The following is a 21,966-nucleotide window of genomic DNA, read 5'->3' as shown; positions in this document are numbered from 1 at the left end:
AATTTCATTGTCCTATCTTTAAGCTTGTTGATTCTTTCTTCTGTCTACTCAAATCTGTTATTGAATCCCTCTGGTGAATTTTTCATTTCTGTTACTGTATTTTTAGGCTCCAGGTTTTATTTGGTTCCTTTTCATAATTTCTATTTCTGTGTTGTTATTCTCAGTTTGTATATATCATTCTCCTGATTTATTTTACTTCTTCATCCATGTTTTCACTTAGCTTTTTATTTTTTTATTTTTATTTATTTATTTATTTTTAGCATATTTAAGACAGGTATTTTAAAATCTTTGTTCATGAAGTTCAATGTGTACCCTTCTTCAGAATGATTTCTTTCTATTAACTCCATTCTTTTGAATAAGACATGTTTTTATGTTTCATTGTTTGTCTTGTAATTTTTTTGAAAATTGGTCATTCACCTATTATTATGTAGTAGCTATGGGAATTAGATTATTCCCACCCCTTCCCAAGAGTTTGCTGTTTTTATTTTAATGTTGAAGGCTGTGATAGACTTTTTGTTTTGAGACATATGCAAACTTTAAAGAAGACTATTTATCATTGAGTATAATCACTGAAGTCTCTGCCATCCATTTTGAGTTAATTTTAGTATAAGATATGAGATTTAGGTAGGAGAAGGTTTTATGGTATTCATTCCCCCCCCCCCCCCCAACAAAGTTTAATTGCACCAACACCATTTGTTGAAAAAGCTTTCTTTCCTTCATGTTACTGCTTTTGCACCTTTGTAAAAATTAAGTTCTGCACACTTATATGTGATTATTTTTGGATTTTAAATTTTATTCCATTGATCTATATGTTTATTCATCTTCCAATACCATAGTCTTGACTTATGTATCTATATAATAAATATTAAAATAGGATAATGGATTACTTATACTTATTTCTTGTTTTTAAAAATTGTTATATGTATTCTGGTTTCTTTGACATTCTAAATAATCTTGTCTATATCTATAGAAAAATCTTACTGGAACTTTGGTAATAATTGTGTTAAATCTATAAATTTATTCAGGGAAAATTGATATCTATGTACATGTTGAGACATCCAATCCACAGAGTGTGTCTATTTATTTAGATAGCCTTTGATTTCTTTCATTAGTGGTGTGTAGTTTCAGAATATAAGTCCTGTACATATTTTGTTACATTTATTCCTAGGTACTTCTTTTTGAGACAATGTAAATGGTATTTTAAATTTAATTTTGGCATGCATATTTTTATTGTTAGTATATGGAGATACAATTTTTTTGTATGTTATCTTATTTTTGTGGCATTGCTTAACTCATTTATCTAGGAGGTTTTTGTTTTTTTATTCCTTTTAATGTAGAAGTTGTACATTAAATAGGGGTAATCTGTAAGTAGAGATAATTTTCTTTTTTTCTCACTTGTATGTCTCTTATTTCTTTTTCTTGCTTTATTGCACAAAGTAGAACTTCTAGCATTATGCTAAATAAAGATCAGACATTTTTGTCTTGTTTCCAGTCATAGAGTGAAAGCATTTAATCCTCCACTATTAAGTAGAATGTTAGCTGTAGTTCAGTCATGAATGCTCTTTATCAAGTTGAGGAAGTTCTGATGGTTTCTGAAGAGAAGTCAGATATAATTGTTCTCTTTATTCCTCTATAGGAGGAGTGTTTTACCCCTCCTCTGACTTCATTCAGGATTAAAAAAAAAAAAACCTTTGATTTTCTTTAGTTTGAAATTGATATGCCTAGGTGTAAATTATTCTTGGCATTTATCTTGCCTACTGTTATCTGAGCTTTTTGAATCTGTGATTTGGTATCTGACATTAATTTTGGGGGAAATTCTCAATTATTATTTCAAATATTTCTTCTGTTCTTTTCTCATTGTATTTTCTAGTATTCCCATTACATGCGTATTATATATTTAATAGTTCTCACACAGTCCTTGGATATTCTGTTCTGGTTTTTTCAGTCTTTACTTTCCTTGATTTTTGGTTTTCAAAGAGTCTATTAATATATCCTCTAGCTAAGAGATTCTTTTCTCATCCATGTTCAGTCTACTAACGAGCCCATTAAACACATTCTTTATTTTTGTTACAGTGGTTTTTATCTCTAGCATTTATTTTTGATTCTTTCTTAGTATTTTCATCTCTCTGTTTATATTGTCCACCTATTCTTGCATTCTGTCTACTTATCCACTAGAGCCTCTGGTATGTTAATTATAGTTGTTTAAATTCCCCATAAATAATTTCAACATTTCTGAGATGTCTGGTTCTGATATATGTTCTGTCTATTCAAATTGTGTGTCATCCCCCCCCCCCCATTTTGGTATGTCTCATAATTTTTTCTTGCACATTGAACATGATGTACCAGGTATAAAGAACTATTGTCACAGCCCTGTAATAATGTGGTGATGAAGTGTGAGAAGAGAAAAAGCATTCTATAATCCTATGATTTAACTCCATTTTTTAATAAGCTTATGCTTTTGTACTGTAAATTTTACAAGTATTTCTCAGTTTTCTCTCTCCCCCATTAGGTGGGACAGGACGACCAGCATTCACTGGAGTTGGGTATTTCCCATCTCCCCCATGGGAGGTGAGAGCAGGCTGGAGCTTGATATTTTCCTTTTTTCAGGCCAGTTAGGCTCCGATAATAAACCAACAGGTTAGCTTCTCATTAATTAGTTTCCCCTCAGTGAAGGCCTTGTTAATAAAAGTGGAGCGGTCTTGTTATTTCATTTTTAGTTTATGAAGCTACAATTTATTTTTGTGTATTTATCTTGTTGTAGGTATTCTGGTTCCCCTGCCACTGCCAGAAGCATGAGGAAATTTTTCTCTGACATTTACTGTTTTATGTTCAAGATATTTGAATGTAAAGTAATTTGTGATTAGCATTTATTCTACATATTCTTAATATTAATACAAGTATTGATAGTATTGTTTAAATATGTTATTTAGAAAAGTTATAAATTTAGAATTTGCTTCATTTTAAAAAATATATATTTTTATTGATTTTTTACAGAGAGGAAGGGAGAGAGATAGAGAGCTAGAAACGTCGACGAGAGAGAAACATTGACCAGCTTCCTCCTGCACACCCCCTACCGGGGATGTGCCCGAAACCAATGTACATGCCCTTGACCAGAATCAAATCTGGGACCTTTCAGTCCACAGACCGACGCTCTACCACTGAGCCAAACCGATTTCAGCATAGAATTTGCTTCATTTTGAGATTAGGGGATATTGATGTATATTATGTTGCTGTATATTTTGTAATGAAGTAATTATTACACTGAACTATTGAAATTATATGCTTGTTTTTGAAAAATAAAATAATGCGTTTCATCTATATTTTAATGATCAATTTAAACAATGATTTGGGCTTTTTAATTAGAAAGACAATAGACTAATTCTTATTAATATTAATATCCTTAAAAATCCATAATACTTAAAATAGAAATGTTAAGAACATTCTTTTAAAAATTAACTAGTGGTAGTTTATGACCACATACATAAATTTTGATTTAGGTATGGGCCTATTTTTATAAATTGGACTGAAGTTGAAAAAGTTTATTAATACGTTTTTCTCAGTTTCTTCTGAAAACCAAATTACATTGGTTATACCAATTACATTAGGTTTACATTTAAATATTGATGATGGATTATTATTACCAAAATTTCAGATAAGCTGAAACTGGTTTGGCCTGGGTTCGATTCCGGTCAAGGGCATGTATCTTGGTTGCGGGCGCATCCCCAGTAGAGGGTGTGCAGGAGGCAGCTAATTGATGTTTCTCTCTCATTGATGTTTCTATCTATCTCTCCCTCTTCCTCTCTGTAAAAAATCAATAAAATATATTTAAAAATTTTTCAGATAAAGTGTACTTAATATTGATTCAATATTCATATTATTTTAACTGAAATATGACAATGTTTTGCCTTAATATAAAAAAGAAAAATAATATAATTTCCTTAAAATTTATTGTAGGAATATCCAATGGATACTAATTCAATTTGGAATAATGACATTTGGAGGTTAAAAGTCAACATTCCAAATTGATGTTATATAATAAACAACAAAGAGAAATGTATCAGAAATGGTTTTTTAAAAATATTTTTATTGATTCCAGAGAGGAAGGGAGAGGGAGAGAGAAATAGAAACATCAATGATGAAAGAGAATAATTGATTGGCTGCCTCCTTTATGCCCCACAAGAGGGATTGAATCTGCAACCATGACCTCCTGGTCCATGCTCTGAATCACCTTGGCTGGGTCACAAATGGTTTTTATACAACGTTGAAGGAATCTTAAGTATGTTTCATCAAAATTTCTAAATATTTCATATGTAACTGCGTGGTAATGTTATACCATTTAAAAAATAAACACCCAAACTAGCCTAGGATAAGGTGAACTTCAGTGGTCCAAGTACCTTATTTTAAAACTAAAGTGTGCAGTTAAAATATTTAATAATAAAAAAGATTTGAGCTGATAGATTATTTTAAATAAAAAGATGTACTTATTTATGCATGTTGTGATTTTTCCAAATGCAATTGTAATATTTTTGTGAAAACAGCTAAAGGAAAATATTGAATTACATACTCTCAAGTGACATTTGAAATGTCTGGGCCTTTAAAAGGATATAAAATTGAAAATGATTGCCTTGCGTAAATTGCAAATGAATATGAGGCTATCTTGGAAATCAATGAATAGATCTAAAATCTACAGCCAGCCACATGATGTCGCTGTATACCACAAAGTCTTGTCAATGGAAATGTACTGATCGCCAACAATAAAGGAGGAAGCTCCATTTTGTCACCGTCCGAGAGAAGACAGAAACGCCGAGAGAAAGTACTAAAAATATGAAGTAAAGAGATATGATTTTGAAGTAAGGTGAGAGAGGTACGAAAAGTGTAGTGCTTTTGCGATGCTGTATCTCAGGCGAGGAGGCAAGGGAGCCCGGCGCCTGCTGCTCTCTCTTCTGCTCTTCGCGCTCTGGGAGGCTGGGAGCGGCCAGGTCCACTACTCGGTCCCCGAGGAGGCCAAGCACGGCACCTTCGTGGGCCGCATCGCGCAGGACCTGGGGCTGGAGCTGGCGGAGCTGGTGCCGCGCCTGTTCCGGGTGGCGTCCAAGGGCCGCGGGGACCTCCTGGAGGTAAATCTGCAGAATGGCATTTTATTTGTGAATTCCCGGATCGACCGGGAGGAGCTGTGCGGGCGGAGCTTGGAGTGCAGCATCCACCTGGAGGTGGTGGTGGAGAGGCCGCCACAGTTTTTCCACGTGGAGGTGGAGGTGAAGGACATTAACGATAACCCACCAGTCTTCAGAGAGAGAGAACAAAGGTTATTTATTCCTGAATCTAGACTGCTGGGATCGCACTTCCCGCTGGAGGGCGCTGCTGACGCAGACATTGGCACTAATTCTCTCTTAACGTACACGCTCAGCCCCAGTGATTACTTCTCGTTGGATATACAGGCAAGTGATGAGCTGAGTAAGTCACTTGCGCTTGAATTGAGGAAAGTTTTGGACAGAGAAGAAACGCCAGAACTTCGTTTATTATTGACAGCCACTGATGGGGGCAAACCTGAGCTGCAAGGTACGGTTCAACTGCTGATAACGGTGCTCGACGTTAATGATAACGCCCCGGTGTTTTCTCAGGCCGTGTACAGAGTCCATCTCTCAGAAACTATAGCAAATGGAACATTAGTAACCACCCTAAATGCCTCTGACGCCGACGAAGGACTAAATGGAGAAATTGCCTTCTTCTTTGGCAGCGATGTTCCTGTTAACATTAGAAAGAACTTCAACATTGATTCCGGCTCAGGAGAAATTACGCTGCTTGGTAAACTGGATTATGAAGAAACGAAATCCTACGAAATCCAGGTAAAGGCAGTTGATAAAGGAAGTCCTCCGATGTCAAATCACTGCAAGGTGTTTGTGAAAGTGCTGGATGAAAATGACAATGCTCCGGAGCTGGCGGTCCGGTCCTTGTCCTTGCCGGTCGCGGAGGACGCCCCCCTCGGCACCGTCATTGCCTTCGTCTCCTTATCCGACCGGGACTCCGGTGCCAACGGGCAGGTGACCTGCTCCCTGACACCGCATGCTCCCTTCAGGCTGGTGTCCACCTTCAAGAATTACTACTCACTAGTGCTGGACAGCGCCCTGGACCGCGAGAAGCTGTCACACTACGAGCTGGTGGTGACCGCGCGGGACGGGGGCTCGCCTTCGCTGTCGGCCACAGCCAGCGTGTCCGTGGAGGTGGCCGACGTGAACGACAACGCGCCCACGTTCGCGCAGCCCGAGTACACGGTGTTCGTGAAGGAGAACAACCCGCCCGGCTGCCACATCTTCACGGTGTCGGCGCGGGACGCGGACGCGCAGGAGAACGCGCTGGTGTCCTACTCGCTGGTGGAGCGGCGGGTGGGCGAGCGCGCGCTGTCGAGCTACGTGTCGGTGCACGCGGACAGCGGCCGGGTGTTCGCGCTGCAGCCCCTGGACCACGAGGAGCTGGAGCTGCTGCGCTTCCAGGTGAGCGCGCGCGACGCGGGCGTGCCCCCTCTGGGCAGCGCCGTGACGCTGCAGGTGTTCGTGCTGGACGAGAACGACCACGCGCCCGCGCTGCTGCCGCCGGGGCCGGGCGCCGGGGGCGGCGCGGGGGGCGGCGAGCTGGTGTGGCGGGCGGTGGGCGCGGGCCACGTGGTGGCGAAGGTGCGCGCGGTGGACGCGGACTCGGGCTACAACGCGTGGCTGTCGTACGAGCTGCTGCCGGCGGCGAGCGGTGCGCGCAGCCCGTTCCGCGTGGGGCTGTACACGGGCGAGATCAGCACGACGCGCGCCCTGGACGAGGCGGACGCGCCGCGCCAGCGCCTCCTGGTGCTGGTGAAGGACCATGGCGAGCCGGCGCTGGCGGCCACGGCCACCGTGCTGCTGTCGCTGGTGGACAGCGGCCAGGCGCCGAAGACTTCATTGCGGGCATCCTCTGGCACTGCGGTCGCGGAGACAGCGCTGGTGGACGTGAACGTGTACCTGATCATCGCCATCTGCGCGGTGTCCAGCCTGCTGGTGCTCACGCTGCTGCTGTACACGGCTCTGCGGTGCTCGGCGTCGCCCACGGAGGGCGCGTGCGGGCCGGGGAAGCCGGTGCTGGTGTGCTCCAGCGCGGTGGGCAGCTGGTCTTACTCGCAGCAGAGGCGGCAGAGGGTGTGCTCTGGGGAGGGGCCGCCCAAGACGGACCTCATGGCCTTCAGCCCCAGTCTTCCTCCTGGTCCGAACATGTCGGAAGAAAATGAACATCCAGAAGGAAATTCAGAAGATTCTGGTAACGTAAGTCCATCTTTCAAGCTTTGCCTTTGATGTTTTTAAATTTAACTTATATAACCATCTTTTAAAATGTGACATTTTAGAATGTATTCTAAGTGTTCACTAACATGGAAAGAAATCTTACCATTCAATACAGGTATTTATTTTATTGTTTACAGCTGCATCTTGAATGGAACATAGAGTTATCTAATAATACTTCACAGAGAGGTTAACAATAAGAAATAAGCACAACAAAACTAATGTAGGGACAAATTGACGTATTCTTTGAAAAAAGAACACACACAGAAAATACTAAATAGTCTTGATTATATTTAACACAGGATCTCAACGTAGTCAATTACAGTGACATTTTCAGTTTTATTTTTTTTACTTTAATCTTATAGTGAAATGTCAAGTCTTTGACAAAAATTAATTACTCTTGCCCATTCACATTACTATGTTCCCATAGTTATATTATTTCCTAATGTGCAGGCTTAGGATTTCTTCCACAGACACTCAATATTTACTTATGGATCCATTCCACAAGCACAAACGGAGAACCTTCTTATACACTAAGCCCTGCTGTAGAACCTAGGGACAGAGCAGCAGTGAAACAAGATAGGGAAGGTCTCTGGCTTGGGGAGGAGGTGAAACACATTGTATTTAAAAATAACAATTTTAAATCTGTTTTTACCTATTTAAAATAACAATTGGGTTATGAAAAAACTTGGATTTGGTATAATATTGCTTTTTCTATTTTTTTTGTATAAGGATGTTTATAAAGGGAGATGTTGCTCTATTCATAACTTTAAAATATTTTTATTGATTTCAGAGAGGAATGGAGAGGGAGAGAGAGAGATAGAAACATCAATGATGAGAGTCATTAATGGGCTGTCTCCTGCATGCCTCATACTGGGGATCAAGCCCATATATACCCTGACACGAAATTAAACCATGATCTCCTGGTTTGTAGGTCGATCCTCAACCACTGAGCCATGACAGCTGGGCTATTCGTGACTTTTTAAAAAAGAGGCAATAAAATGCTGAGTGTTATCAGCAAGCTTTCTTAAAAACAAAGCTGATGAAGGTTTTCCCCTATATATGTGAATAGTACTCAGAAAATGTATGTAATTCTCATTGCATCAGCCAAAGCAAAATAAAGTCAAGTAGAGGAAAATGTCCTGGAAAGGTGAATTAAAATGATCACACAATTGGGATGGATAGAGAAAAACTATATTTTGAAGCTGAACTAAAAAAATCACAAATAGTATGGAAAACGTAAACATACATTTTCTTCTATCAAGCCAGAAAAACTTGAGTTACAAGCTGGCATTTGAAGCTAAACGGCACAATTTGTTTCTTGAAGAACTTATATAGGTTGAAAAAGAGTTATCTAATAATACTTCACAGAGAGGTCAACAATAAGATTGTTAATGGAATTGAGTGTCATTAAATGAATACCAATAGCCTTTTGAATTTGGCCTGAAGACATTCAGACATGCCTTCGCATAAATACATTTGGGATCGCTGACAAAAAGAAAATTAGATTGATGCTCAACAGTTCTTTCTATATATTGATTATTATTGTAAAGGTAAAAGCTCTTCTGGGTTTGTTGAAGATATTAACTTGAAGATAAATCTCAAATATTGGTTAATGATCACTAAACTAAAAGAAGTAGGTTTAAAAAGGTGTTTTTTAATGAAAAGGTAATTCTGGAATGGAGAAAAAGATTATTGTGGAGAGATTTGTTACTTAGTATTTCCTTGAACATAAATAAATATGAATGGAATTCCCATTGGTAATTAATATTCTCATCTCATTCAGAATCTTTGAGTAGTTAACAGAACTTTCAATAGTTCTATCTTTATAAGATTTCTTTCAGGAAATTTTATTATATCAATTCCTCTCTTCTTTTATAAAGATGAACCATTGCTTTATTTTCTTACTTTTTTCACTTATTCTTTTCTATGATTAACGAATGGGTTATTTATACAATATTTTAGTATTAATAAAAACACAGAATAATATAGATTTATAACAAAACTTATTCTTTAGTGTTTATTTCATGGTATATTTACATTTCAAATTAATCACTCATTTAGGAAATTTACTGACTAAAGAATGGTCAGATCCTCAGAACAGGAAGTTTTATATGATGAGATCTTTTACCAGATAATAATCATTGTTATGCAACTAGATTCATTTTGGTTGATGTTAAAGTTAGTAGCTTCACAGCTTTGTTGTCTATCTGAAAACACGAGGCAAAGATCACCATGCTGTACATACTGAGAATAGCAGTTATTCTCATGTTTCTATGGAGGCTCCAATTTTCAAACACCCCAAGGGAAACAAAATCTTGTTAACCACATAAGTTATTGTCTTTCTTAAAATTCTTCAATCTCGGTAATTAGTTTTTCATGACTATGATTTGAGGAATTATAATTTTATTTTCAAGTTACCTTGGTATGATGATACCAGTGTGATTTCACTCGTCGGAAAGTGTTATTTTTACATCACCTAAAATGCAAGGCAGGGCACTTGAGAAGAAGAATTCTTGATATATATGCCCCTTCTCTTAAAAAAAAAACACCCAAAAAACAAAAAGTTTCCTTTCCAAGAAGTGTTACTCTATTTTCTGGTATAACTATGTGATTAGAAAGTAAGGAATTGCCCACCTGGTGTTGCTCAGTGGTTGAGCATCAAACTATGAACCAGGTGGTCATGCACAGTTCGATTCTTTGTCAAGGAACGTGCCCAGGTTGCAGGTTGTTTCCCAATCCAGTACAGGGCATGTAGGAGGCAGCCAATTGATGTTTCTCTCTCTCTCTCTCTCTCTCTCTCTCTCTCTCTCTCTCTCTCTCTCTCTCTCTCTTCAAAAAAAAAAATGTAAAAAAGAATACAAATAGATAAGAATGAGAAATAGTTATTTATTTGGGTAACAATATTTATGTTCTGTTCCTTCTGGAAACACTGGAGGATTTCCCTTCCCTGTTACCTTGAGGTGTGATTTTCTTTGACCAATGAAATGTGAATGTGTCTCACTTCCTAGCAGAAGTATGTATGTGCCCTTGACTAGGAATCGAACCTGTGATCCTTCAGTCTGCAGGAGGATGCTCTAACCACTAAGTGACTGGTCAGCGCTATTATTGACTTTTTATTATTTTTTATTAAGGCATCTGACCATTAAGCAGATTGGATCCCATGGAAAAAATTATTGTGTTTCTTTTATTTTTATAAAAGGTAGGAAAAAATAAACAATTTAGAATGTTTTAGGGTCTGGCCAGTGTTGCTCAGTAGTTGAGCATTGACTTATGAACCAGGAGGACAGGGCACAAGCTGGGGTTGCAGGCTTGATCCTCAGTAGGGAGCGTGCAGGAGGCAGCCAATCAATGATCCTTTCTCATCATTAAGGTTTCCATTTCCGCCTCCCTCTCCCTTCCTCTGTGAAATCATTAAAAAAAATACATTTAAAATGTTTTAGGCACTTCTTCTTCTTCTTCTTCTTCTTCTTCTTCTTCTTCGTCTTCGTCTTCGTCTTCGTCTTCGTCTTCGTCTTCGTCTTCGTCTTGCTTAGTATCCATTCCTCTCCCCCCGCCCCTTTTTTTTCCTTCTAGGGCTTTGTTTTAGTTTTGTGAAAGACTGAGATGAAGATATTGCAAGAATAAATGCTCAGATACATAAATCTTAGGGAACTGACAGTTTATTTTGATAAGTGCAAAGGGTATTGCTGCACCAAATTACCACAAACTTGGTGGCTTAAAACAACAGAAATGTATTTCTTGTAGTTCTAGAGGCCAGAAGTCCAACATCAAGGTGTTTTGTCAGGGCCACGGTCCCTCTGAAGACTCTAGGGGTGAATTCATCCTGGTTTCTTCCAGTTTCTGGTGGTTCTTTGGCTTGTGGCAACATAACTCCAATTTCTGCCTCACATTTCTTTTCTGTGTCTCTGTGTATCTTTTCTGTATTTGCTGTATGGCTAACCCTAATCCAGGATGATGTTAGGGGTTAGAGTTACCTTAATTATATCCATAAGTATCTTTATTCCAAATAAAGTCATGTGCTAAGGATCTGTGTGTGTACTATTCAACCCACTACAGATATCAAGAGATGTCAAGCTGGGTGTTATTTGTTCAGCATGCCTTCTCATTCTTTTTTCCCCGTTGGGGGAAATGTGCTTGGATTTCTGGCATTGACACTCTATACCTCATACCCCCAGCCATGTCATTTAGAAAATTCAGCAAAATTACCATAAGGGATTACAAAAATTACCTTAACTAAGCTATGTTTCCAAGAGCTAATATCTGGTATAATTTCTTAATATGTCAATAGTAGCCATAATGTTGGCCACTGATAAGTATGTCAAAATTACTGAGTATTAAAAACATGAAGTGCAACTACAGAGTGATATAATGGCCAGTCTGTAGCTATGTGAAATCAGTTTAAGATCCAAAAGAATTTGCTTACACGAGGTCTTGCACTTGCCTTCACTTCACAAGAGCAACCTCCTCATTTTCAGTCCACAGGACTTAGGAATGGCTCATTTCATCTCCCGGCTCCAACAATGAATATGTGACTCACATCTGGCCAAGTGAGGACCACCACAACTATTGACTAAAGGGAAGATAAGCCGTCTAAACTGGATCAAAGGAAGTGATATTTTAGGATTTTTGCTGGGGCTATTAGGAAAAGGGCACTTTCTATTGAGAGTCACTAAATGTAGACTAAAAGTTACTTTGGCCTTTTTGCCATCACATGGGAAAAGCCTACCTGAGAAAGAAGGTCAGCAGAGGAAAATAAAGCATAAATATGGAGATAATGAAGTGTGTATACACAGCTCTGCCTGAAACCAGTAAATAATTGTCAATTTCCATGTATAAGACCCTAAGTGATGCTCTGCTTTCTTCAGTCAGTTCATTACTAGAGTATGATTAAAATAAATATACACTTCTATACAGGGTGTGAATAAGTTTCTTAAGATAGGACTCAAGAGAGAAATTAGCATTGATTTTTAGCGCCAGAAAAAGCTAGTTTTTCTTTAGAAAATATTTTTGCTTTTCTTTTTTAAAAAAAAATATATTTTATTGATTTTTTTACAGAGAGGAAGGGAGAGAGATAGAGAGCTAGAAATGTCAATGAGAGAGAAACATTGACCAGCTGCCTCTTGCACACCCCCTACTGGGGATGTCCCCGAAACCAATGTACATGCCCTTGCCTGGAATCGAACCTGGGACCTTTCAGTCCGCAGACCGATGCTCTACTACTGAGCCAAACCGGCTTTGGCTTGCTTTTCTTTTATGAACACTTTTTTTCTATTTCTAAAAACAAAATTTGTGACCTTAGAGTAACTGAAAATGATTATTATGTATTTTGGATACTGGCCCACCCCTAAATTAATTTTATTTCCTTCCCTATGTTATTTTATCTTATTTTTATATTGTTTGTGTGTTGAGGCCAATTAAGAATTAATAAAAGCACTAGCACTAAGAAAAGGATCAATTATACTATTCAAATATTTAAATGTAGTATAAAATGGAATATTCCTAGATCAAGAACACATTTTTCAAGTGAGAAATTATTAACTTTCAAACATCTGCAAACAGTTCAAAAAACAAAGTTAAATCACAAAAGATAACAATTGATTGAAGTAACCTTTGATTCCTATGTGCATCATTTTAAAAAATGGTTTAAAAAGACATAATGTAGCCAAAAGAACTGAAAGCAGGGTCTAAAATATAGATTTTTTTTCACACCCATTTCATAGCAGCATGTTCACAATAGCCAAGAGCTGGAAACAACCCAAATATCCATGAACAGATGGATGAATAGCCAAACAAAATGTGGCATATACACACATGGGGATGAACAAAGTGTGGTATATACACACATTATAATACTATTCAGTCTTAAAAATGAAGGAAACCCATCACATGCTACAACAAGGGTGAAACTAGAAGACATTATGCTGAGTGAAATAAGCCAGTTACAGACAAATACTGTATGACTCCACTAATATAGGGCAACCAAAGTGATTAAATTCTTAGAAACAGAAAGTAGAATGGTGTGTGGGGGTATTTTGTGGAGAAGTGGAGTTGTCTAGTGAGTATGGAGTTTCAGATTTATAAGGTGAAAAGTTCTGGAGATCTGTTTCACAACAATGGGAGTATACTTAACATACTGAACTGTATACTTAAAAACGGTTGAGATGGTACATTTTATGTCTTTTAACCCAATAAAAAGGGGAAATGATATATCCCAGAGTTTAAAATAATTAATCATGAAATTATTCATAATCAAAGATGAAAGTTATGAATGAACTTAGACCAGACAGTCTAGTTTTAAATCTATAGGATAAGCAGTAAAGCCTACCTTTTGGCCACATGATGTCGCTGTCTACCACGGAGTGTTCTCTAGGAGGAAAAATACCCAGAGGCCCATTGTCACTCCAGAGAAGCGGAACAATAAGAGAAGCAGGAGACTTGAGGAGAATATTTCGGATTTTACAAAACATGATTTTCTAATTTGATCAGCTCACTGAGGATTGGTAATGGTGTCTCCTATGAGGAGGGACCCGGAGGTCGGGCGTCTGCTGCTCTCCATTCTGTTCCTGGCAGCCTGGGAAGCTGGGAGCGGCCAGGTCCACTACTCGGTCCCCGAGGAGGCCAAGCACGGCACCTTCGTGGGCCGCATCGCGCAGGACCTGGGGCTGGAGCTGGCGGAGCTGGTGCCGCGCCTGTTCCGGGTGGCGTCCAAGGGCCGCGGGGACCTCCTGGAGGTAAATCTGCAGAATGGCATTTTGTTTGTGAATTCTCGGGTCGACCGCGAGGAGCTGTGCGGGCGGAGCCTGGAGTGCAGCATCCACCTGGAGGTGGTGGTGGAGAGGCCGCTGCAGGTCTTCCACGTGGAGGTGGAGGTGAAGGACATTAACGACAACCCGCCTGTATTTCCAATGTCGGTCAAGACTATCGGGTTTTCCGAATCCAGGCTGCTTGACTCGCGGTTTCCTCTAGAGGGAGCAACGGATGCAGATATCGGAGTGAATGCTCGTCTTTCCTACAAGCTCAGCTCCAGTGAGTTTTTCTCTCTAGACATACAGACAAATGATGAACTAAGCCAGTCTTTGTCTCTCGTGCTTAGGAAATCTCTGGACAGAGAGGAAACTGCCGCGGTTAATTTGTTATTGGTGGCTACGGATGGCGGCAAACCTGAGCTCACGGGCACCGTTCAATTGCATATTAATGTATTGGATGTGAATGACAATGAACCTACTTTTGACCAATCAGTTTACAAAGTGCAGTTGTTAGAGAACACCGCAAACGGAACGTTGGTGATTAAACTAAATTCTTCTGATGCGGATGAAGGATCAAACAGCGAGATTGTGTATTCATTTAGTAGTGATGTGCCCTCTGCTATAAACACAAAGTTCAAAATCGACCCCGGCACAGGGGAGATCAGAACTAAGGGACAATTAGATTATGAAGAAATGAAATCCTACGAGATTCAAGTCCTTGCATATGACAATGGAACTCCGTCGATGACTGGGCACTGTAAAGTTTCGGTGAAACTTGTGGACATCAATGACAACACACCAGAAGTCTCAATAACATCCCTTTCACTTCCGATTCAAGAGGACGCTCCGCCGGGCACAGTAATCGCCCTTATTATGGTGTCCGACCGAGATTCAGGTGCCAACGGACAGGTGACCTGCTCCCTGACACCGCATGCCCCCTTCAAGCTGGTGTCCACCTTCAAGAATTACTATTCGCTGGTGCTGGACAGCGCCCTGGACCGCGAGAGAGTGGCGAACTACATTATAGTAGTAACTGCGCGGGACGGGGGCTCGCCTTCGCTGTCGGCCACAGCCAGCGTGTCCGTGGAGGTGGCCGACGTGAACGACAACGCGCCCACGTTCGCGCAGCCCGAGTACACGGTGTTCGTGAAGGAGAACAACCCGCCCGGCTGCCACATCTTCACGGTGTCGGCGCGGGACGCGGACGCGCAGGAGAACGCGCTGGTGTCCTACTCGCTGGTGGAGCGGCGGGTGGGCGAGCGCGCGCTGTCGAGCTACGTGTCGGTGCACGCGGACAGCGGCCGGGTGTTCGCGCTGCAGCCCCTGGACCACGAGGAGCTGGAGCTGCTGCGCTTCCAGGTGAGCGCGCGCGACGCGGGCGTGCCCCCTCTGGGCAGCACCGTGACGCTGCAGGTGTTCGTGCTGGACGAGAACGACCACGCGCCCGCGCTGCTGCCGCCGGGGGCGGGCGCCGGGGGCGGCGCGGGGGGCGGCGAGTTGGTGTGGCGGGCGGTGGGCGCGGGCCACGTGGTGGCGAAGGTGCGCGCGGTGGACGCGGACTCGGGCTACAACGCGTGGCTGTCGTACGAGCTGCTGCCGGCGGCGAGGGGTGCGCGCAGCCCGTTCCGCGTGGGGCTGTACACGGGCGAGATCAGCACGACGCGCGCCCTGGACGAGGCGGACGCGCCGCGCCAGCGCCTCCTGGTGCTGGTGAAGGACCATGGCGAGCCGGCGCTGGCGGTCACGGCCACCGTGCTGCTGTCGCTGGTGGACAGCGGCCAGGCGCCCAAGGCCTCCTTGCGAGAGTCCTCTGGCCGCGCGAGCGCGGAGGCGGCGCTGGTGGACGTGAACGTGTACCTGATCATCGCCATCTGCGCGGTGTCCAGCCTGCTGGTGCTCACGCTGCTGCTGTACACGGCTCTGCGGTGCTCGGCGTCGCCCACGGAGGGCGCGTGCGGGCCGGGGAAGCCGGTGCTGGTGTGCTCCAGCGCGGTGGGCAGCTGGTCTTACTCGCAGCAGAGGCGGCAGAGGGTGTGCTCTGGGGAGGGGCCGCCCAAGACGGACCTCATGGCCTTCAGCCCCAGCCTACCTCAGGGTCATGGCTCCACCGAAGAAAGACAAGCCTCAGATTCGGAACACTTAGGAAAGGTGAGTTTTTAAATGTTTTTCCTGTCAGTTCTAAAATTGTTCTGTTTCCTTAATTCTTTATGAGTGTATTATTTCTACTCAAAGCTCTGTCTTTATTTTATAACATTATCTTAATGGGCAGCACATGGAATGGATCAGAGATGATTTTTTTTTTTTGCATTGAGAATAATTTACTCAATAGTTTTGTTATTTTTACATTTTGGCATTTACATAATTGAATCTCTCCATGAATAATAAGGCCTTGACGGATTAAAAAACACTTGAGCAAAATGTGAAAACTTAGGATTGCCTGTAAATATTTGTTCTCAAGTTAAAAATCCCAAGTGGAAGAAATGTATAGAGTATGATTATATAATACATTTCCCATATTATACATCCATTCATTCTATAAGAATATGTTGAAATAAGACTATCTTATATATCTGGACATGTCCTAAATTATTATTTCAATCAAGAATTAATTTGGCCAAAACCGGCTTGGCTCAGTGGATAGAGCGTCAGTTTGCGGACTGAAGGGTCCCAGGTTCGATTCCAGTCAAGGGCATGTACATTGGCTGCGGGCACATCCCCAGTGGGGGGTGTGCAGGAGGCAGCTGATGGATGTTTCTCTCTCATCGATGTTTCTAGCTCTCTATACCTCTTCCTTCCTCTCTGTAATAAAAATCAATAAAATATATTTAAAAATGGAATTGTTTACAATGCAGTTCGAAAGGGCTCTCAGCATGCATCCATGAGATGCAGGTTAAAAAAAAAAGAATTAATTTCTCTTTACCTGTATAAACAATTCATAAATTAGGTTTTTCCCCCCTTGTGTTTGAAAACAGCTTTAATGGATCTTTTAATGATAGGTCCTCCAAAATTATCTATTATAAGTCATTACTACCCATGGCATCACTTTGTATGGCTTTCAGTAGTAAAATAAATGGTTACTTGGGATAGCGATTTCACACTTGCAAAATCCTGGGAGTTTTAAGGCACAATAGAGAGTTTATTGAGAAAATAGGCCCCATTTTAATTATAATTAATAAATATTTATTAGTGTAACTTGCCTGTTTACTTATATTACTTGACAAAGATAATTTAAAATACTTACTTATTTATTCATTGAACATTAATTGATAATTCATTCTGTTCTAAATATGAATGAGAAAACATGAGTAATTTGCAATCCTGCTTACGTATACAGAAAAAAAAACTGGTATGAAATATTTTTTCTAGTACTTAAATCATATGTTTGGTTGATTTCATTTAAAAAAGGGTCTGACTATAAATAAAAATTTGGACATTCTCTTACCTCTGTAAATTCAACCTCTTCCTATGGACTTTCTTTGCTCAATTTCAACATGCTCAGAGAACTCATGCCTGTCACTGAATCCATCTTTAATCCATTTGGAAATGAAATTTTAAAAATTTTATCTAAAGGAAGATGTCTTGGGGTGAAATAAAATAGTGTTCTACTTTTGGGTCTTAGTTATTTGCTGATTCTCCCCTCTCCCCCAATGTATGTGGTTATTGATCAATCATTGAAATAATTTCCAAAAAGTGATCTTAGTCACAGCTCCTTCCAGATAGGCCAGAATATCAACTTCCATCTGGGATATTCTTTTATAGGAATTGAGTAGTTTGGTGGGGAGATTTTGAGTTACATTTAGGAATAGTCTGTTTCTACAGGAAACGTATTAGTTTCTTATCATTGATAAGCCTCAAAATTCAGAGTATATGTTTCCCGGGAATCAGAAAAGTTAATAAAAGGCTTTATATATTGTATTTACAGAGAAAATCAAGTAGCTTGAATAAATAAGGAAGAAGATTTTTGGTGGAGGAATCATTCTGTATAGAATTATATGTGTAGAATATCATAGCTACACACCACCTTGAGACTTGTGTGTCAAATGTATGAATGGTCAGGTGGAGCTCTTCATACTGAAGGTCTGGCCACTACATTTCTACTGTGGTTCAATGGCAAACTTTAAAAACTATATCCAAGTGTGCCCACACCTCCAGGAGTCACATTTTTTTGCTAGGTAAGTTTTAGTGTTTCTTATTCCTTATTTACATTTTCCTTAAGTTGCATCAGTAAACTCTTAAATGTCATAAAATGTATGTTATTACAATAAGTTGTCAATTCATCATATAATAACTAATATGAAGTACATGATGTTTAAAAATTTTTAAGTTTCTTTCTCACTTAAAAACTCACTACTTTTCAAGATTTATCAAACAACTAGCATCTTAATCTTTATAATTATTTCCTAGGTCCATGCTTTTCCAAAATAATTATTAAATGTTTACCTAACTTATTTTTCATGACCTTGTACAATAGTTAGAAATTTGTAAATTTGATATTAACAAATATTATTACTGTAACCTTCCCATTTACTTATATTACTTGACAAAGTTAATTTAAAAGATTTACTTATTTATTCATTAAAACATTGATTGGTCATTCTGTTCTAAATATGAATGATAAAAATATGAGTAATTTGCAATCCCGGCTTGCAAATAAGTACACAGAAAAAAACTAGTATGAAAATTTTTTCCTAATACTTAATTCACATGTTTGCTTCCATTTAAAAAGGGTCTGATTATAAACAAAAATTTGGACATTCTCTTACCTTTGTAAATTCAACCTTTTCCCATGGACTTTCTTTGCTCAACTTCCAAATGCTCAGAGAACTCATGCCTCTCACTGAATTCACAGAGATCTTTGGAATATTTTATTGCCTCATCTTACATATATTGAGCAGTGAATCATGTGCTAAAGTTACCTTTCTCTTTTTACTGATTGGTTAAATCACCAATTCTTCCAAGTAAGAAAATTTTAAGAAACCGGAATTCAGAAATTAAAAGCTGCCTCTTTGGTGAAACTAGGGATCACACTCAATCAGTGGTACAAAATGTGTACCTCAGTAGTGCAAAATGTGATCCTATTCTTGAGAAGCATCAAAGGAGTGCTGAAAGAACAAGACAGCAGCTTAGAGGATGAATTTCCAGAATGGGTTACTTACGGTTTGGAGCCACATGATGTCGCTCTGTACCATAAAATGATCTGATAGAGACAGGAAGAAAAAAAAAAAAAAATCCCTTCTATTGTGATTGTAAAGAAGCTGCATCCACTCTCCGGATGCTGGAAAATGGAGGATGCAGCGACACTGGTCTGAATGGTCGGAAGATATCTTTTGATTTTGAAATAAGAGCCCTTAATGAGATGGAGATTTCCTGGGGAAGAGGCCAGGAATCCCGGCGTCTGCTGCTCTCCCTTCTGTTCTTCACAACCTGGAAGGTAGGGAGCGGCCAGATCCATTATTCAGTTCCGGAGGAGGCCAAGCACGGCACCTTCGTGGGCCGCATCGCGCAGGACCTGGGGCTGGAGCTGGCGGAGCTGGTGCCGCGCCTGTTCCGGGTGGCGTCCAAGGGCCGCGGGGACCTCCTGGAGGTAAATCTGCAGAATGGCATTTTGTTTGTGAATTCTCGGGTCGACCGCGAGGAGCTGTGCGGGCGGAGCCTGGAGTGCAGCATCCACCTGGAGGTGGTGGTGGAGAGGCCGCTGCAGGTCTTCCACGTGGAGGTGGAGGTGAAGGACATTAATGACAACCCGCCGGTGTTCCCCAGAACACAAAAGAATCTGTATATCGCAGAATCCAGGCCGCTTGACTCCCGGTTTCCGCTAGAGGGCGCCTCGGATGCAGATATCGGGGAGAACTCTCTGCTGACTTACAGACTGAGCCCCAATGAGCATTTCTCGCTGGAAAAACCTTCCAAAGGTGAACAGGTAAAACGTCTTGGGCTTGTATTAAGGAAACTTTTAGACAGGGAAGAAGCCCCAGAGATTTTTTTAGTGCTCACGGCCACGGATGGTGGCAAACCTGAGCTGACGGGCACCATTCAGTTACACATCACAGTGCTGGACGCCAATGACAACGCCCCAGCTTTCGACAGAACACTCTATGTACTGAAATTACCAGAAAATGTTCCTAACGGAACGTTGGTAATTAAACTTAATGCTTCAGATTTAGACGAAGGCTTGAATGGACATATTATTTATTCATTATCCACTGATATTTTACCAAACGTGAAATCCAAGTTCCATATAGATTCAGTTACTGGAGAAATTATGGTAATGGGACATATCGATTTTGAAGAAAGCAAATCCTATGAAATTCTTGTAGAGGGCATTGATAAGGGACAGCTGCCACTCACTGGCCATTGCACAATTATGGTGGAAGTTGAAGACACCAATGATAATGTCCCAGTAATGGAGTTCAAGTCCCTGTCACTCCCAATCAGAGAAGACGCTTCCCTGGGCACCGTCATAGCCCTGATAAGGGTGTCTGACCTGGACTCCGGTGCCAACGGACAGGTGACCTGCACTCTGTCGCCACACGTTCCCTTCAAGCTGGTGTCCACCTTCAAGAATTACTACTCGCTGGTGCTGGACAGCGCCCTGGACCGCGAGAGCGTGGCGAACTACATTATAGTAATAACTGCGCGGGACGGGGGCTCGCCTTCGCTGTCGGCCACAGCCAGCGTGTCCGTGGAGGTGGCCGACGTGAACGACAACGCGCCCACGTTCGCGCAGCCCGAGTACACGGTGTTCGTGAAGGAGAACAACCCTCCCGGCTGCCACATCTTCACGGTGTCGGCGCGGGACGCGGACGCGCAGGAGAACGCGCTGGTGTCCTACTCGCTGGTGGAGCGGCGGGTGGGCGAGCGCGCGCTGTCGAGCTACGTGTCGGTGCACGCGGACAGCGGCCGGGTGTTCGCGCTGCAGCCCCTGGACCACGAGGAGCTGGAGCTGCTGCGCTTCCAGGTGAGCGCGCGCGACGCGGGCGTGCCTCCTCTGGGCAGCACCGTGACGCTGCAGGTGTTCGTGCTGGACGTGAACGACCACGCGCCCGCGCTGCTGCCGCCGGGGCCGGGCGCCGGGGGCGGCGCGGGGGGCGGCGAGCTGGTGTGGCGGGCGGTGGGCGCGGGCCACGTGGTGGCGAAGGTGCGCGCGGTGGACGCGGACTCGGGCTACAACGCGTGGCTGTCGTACGAGCTGCTGCCGGCGGCGGGCGGTGCGCGCAGCCCGTTCCGCGTGGGGCTGTACACGGGCGAGATCAGCACGACGCGCGCCCTGGACGAGGCGGACGCGCCGCGCCAGCGCCTCCTGGTGCTGGTGAAGGACCATGGCGAGCCGGCGCTGGCGGTCACGGCCACCGTGCTGCTGTCGCTGGTGGACAGCGGCCAGGCGCCGAAGACTTCATTGCGGGCATCTTCTGGCACTGCGAGCGCGGAGGCGGCGCTGGTGGACGTGAACGTGTACCTGATCATCGCCATCTGCGCGGTGTCCAGCCTGCTGGTGCTCACGCTGCTGCTGTACACGGCTCTGCGGTGCTCGGCGTCGCCCACGGAGGGCGCGTGCGGGCCGGGGAAGCCGGTGCTGGTGTGCTCCAGCGCGGTGGGCAGCTGGTCTTACTCGCAGCAGAGGCGGCAGAGGGTGTGCTCTGGGGAGGGGCCGCCCAAGACGGACCTCATGGCTTTTAGTCCCTGTGTACCTGACTCTGGGGACAATGACCAGCAGCCAGCAACTGGGAATTCCCTCTCAAAGGTTAGTTTATACAAATCTTTTTATTTAATCTGAATAATTTAATCTGAAGTTTCATTTTCTTTTCTTTTATTAATTTCTTCTTAATTTAAAAGACTTTTCAGAATCAAATTTTTCTGACTTAAATTTCTTTACTTCTTAGGCATTTTACTAAAATATTACATAATTGCCGACACCA

At 42.3% G+C, this 21,966-nt stretch overlaps 2 protein-coding genes across 2 annotated transcripts in view; both read left to right on the top strand.

Annotated features, from left to right (window-relative positions):
• Positions 1-4,704: 4,704 nt before the first annotated feature.
• Positions 4,705-21,966, top strand: part of LOC311622553 (protocadherin alpha-2-like) — a gene marked incomplete at its 3' end in the record, with an annotated part of 140,560 nt that continues 123,298 nt past the window's right edge. Inside the window, exons 1-2 of the mRNA XM_084883822.1 lie at positions 4,705-7,281; positions 13,800-16,198. Coding sequence (XP_084739948.1) covers positions 4,890-7,281; positions 13,800-16,198 — 4,791 coding nt within the window. The 5' untranslated portion in view covers positions 4,705-4,889. The remainder of the gene's footprint in view (positions 7,282-13,799; positions 16,199-21,966) is intronic.
• Positions 19,407-21,824, top strand: LOC311622555 (protocadherin alpha-4-like; the record flags this gene model as incomplete). Its single annotated transcript, XM_084883823.1, has 1 exon — positions 19,407-21,824. One exon carries the CDS (start codon positions 19,407-19,409, stop codon positions 21,822-21,824), a length of 2,418 nt encoding a protein of 805 aa, XP_084739949.1.

This window comes from Pipistrellus hanaki (assembly GCF_964339955.1).
Source record: "Pipistrellus hanaki genome assembly, chromosome: 5".
Classification (NCBI taxonomy): Eukaryota; Metazoa; Chordata; class Mammalia; order Chiroptera; family Vespertilionidae; genus Pipistrellus; species Pipistrellus hanaki.
Note: the sequence above shows the minus strand (reverse complement) of the source record. Positions and strands in the feature narration are given on the sequence as shown.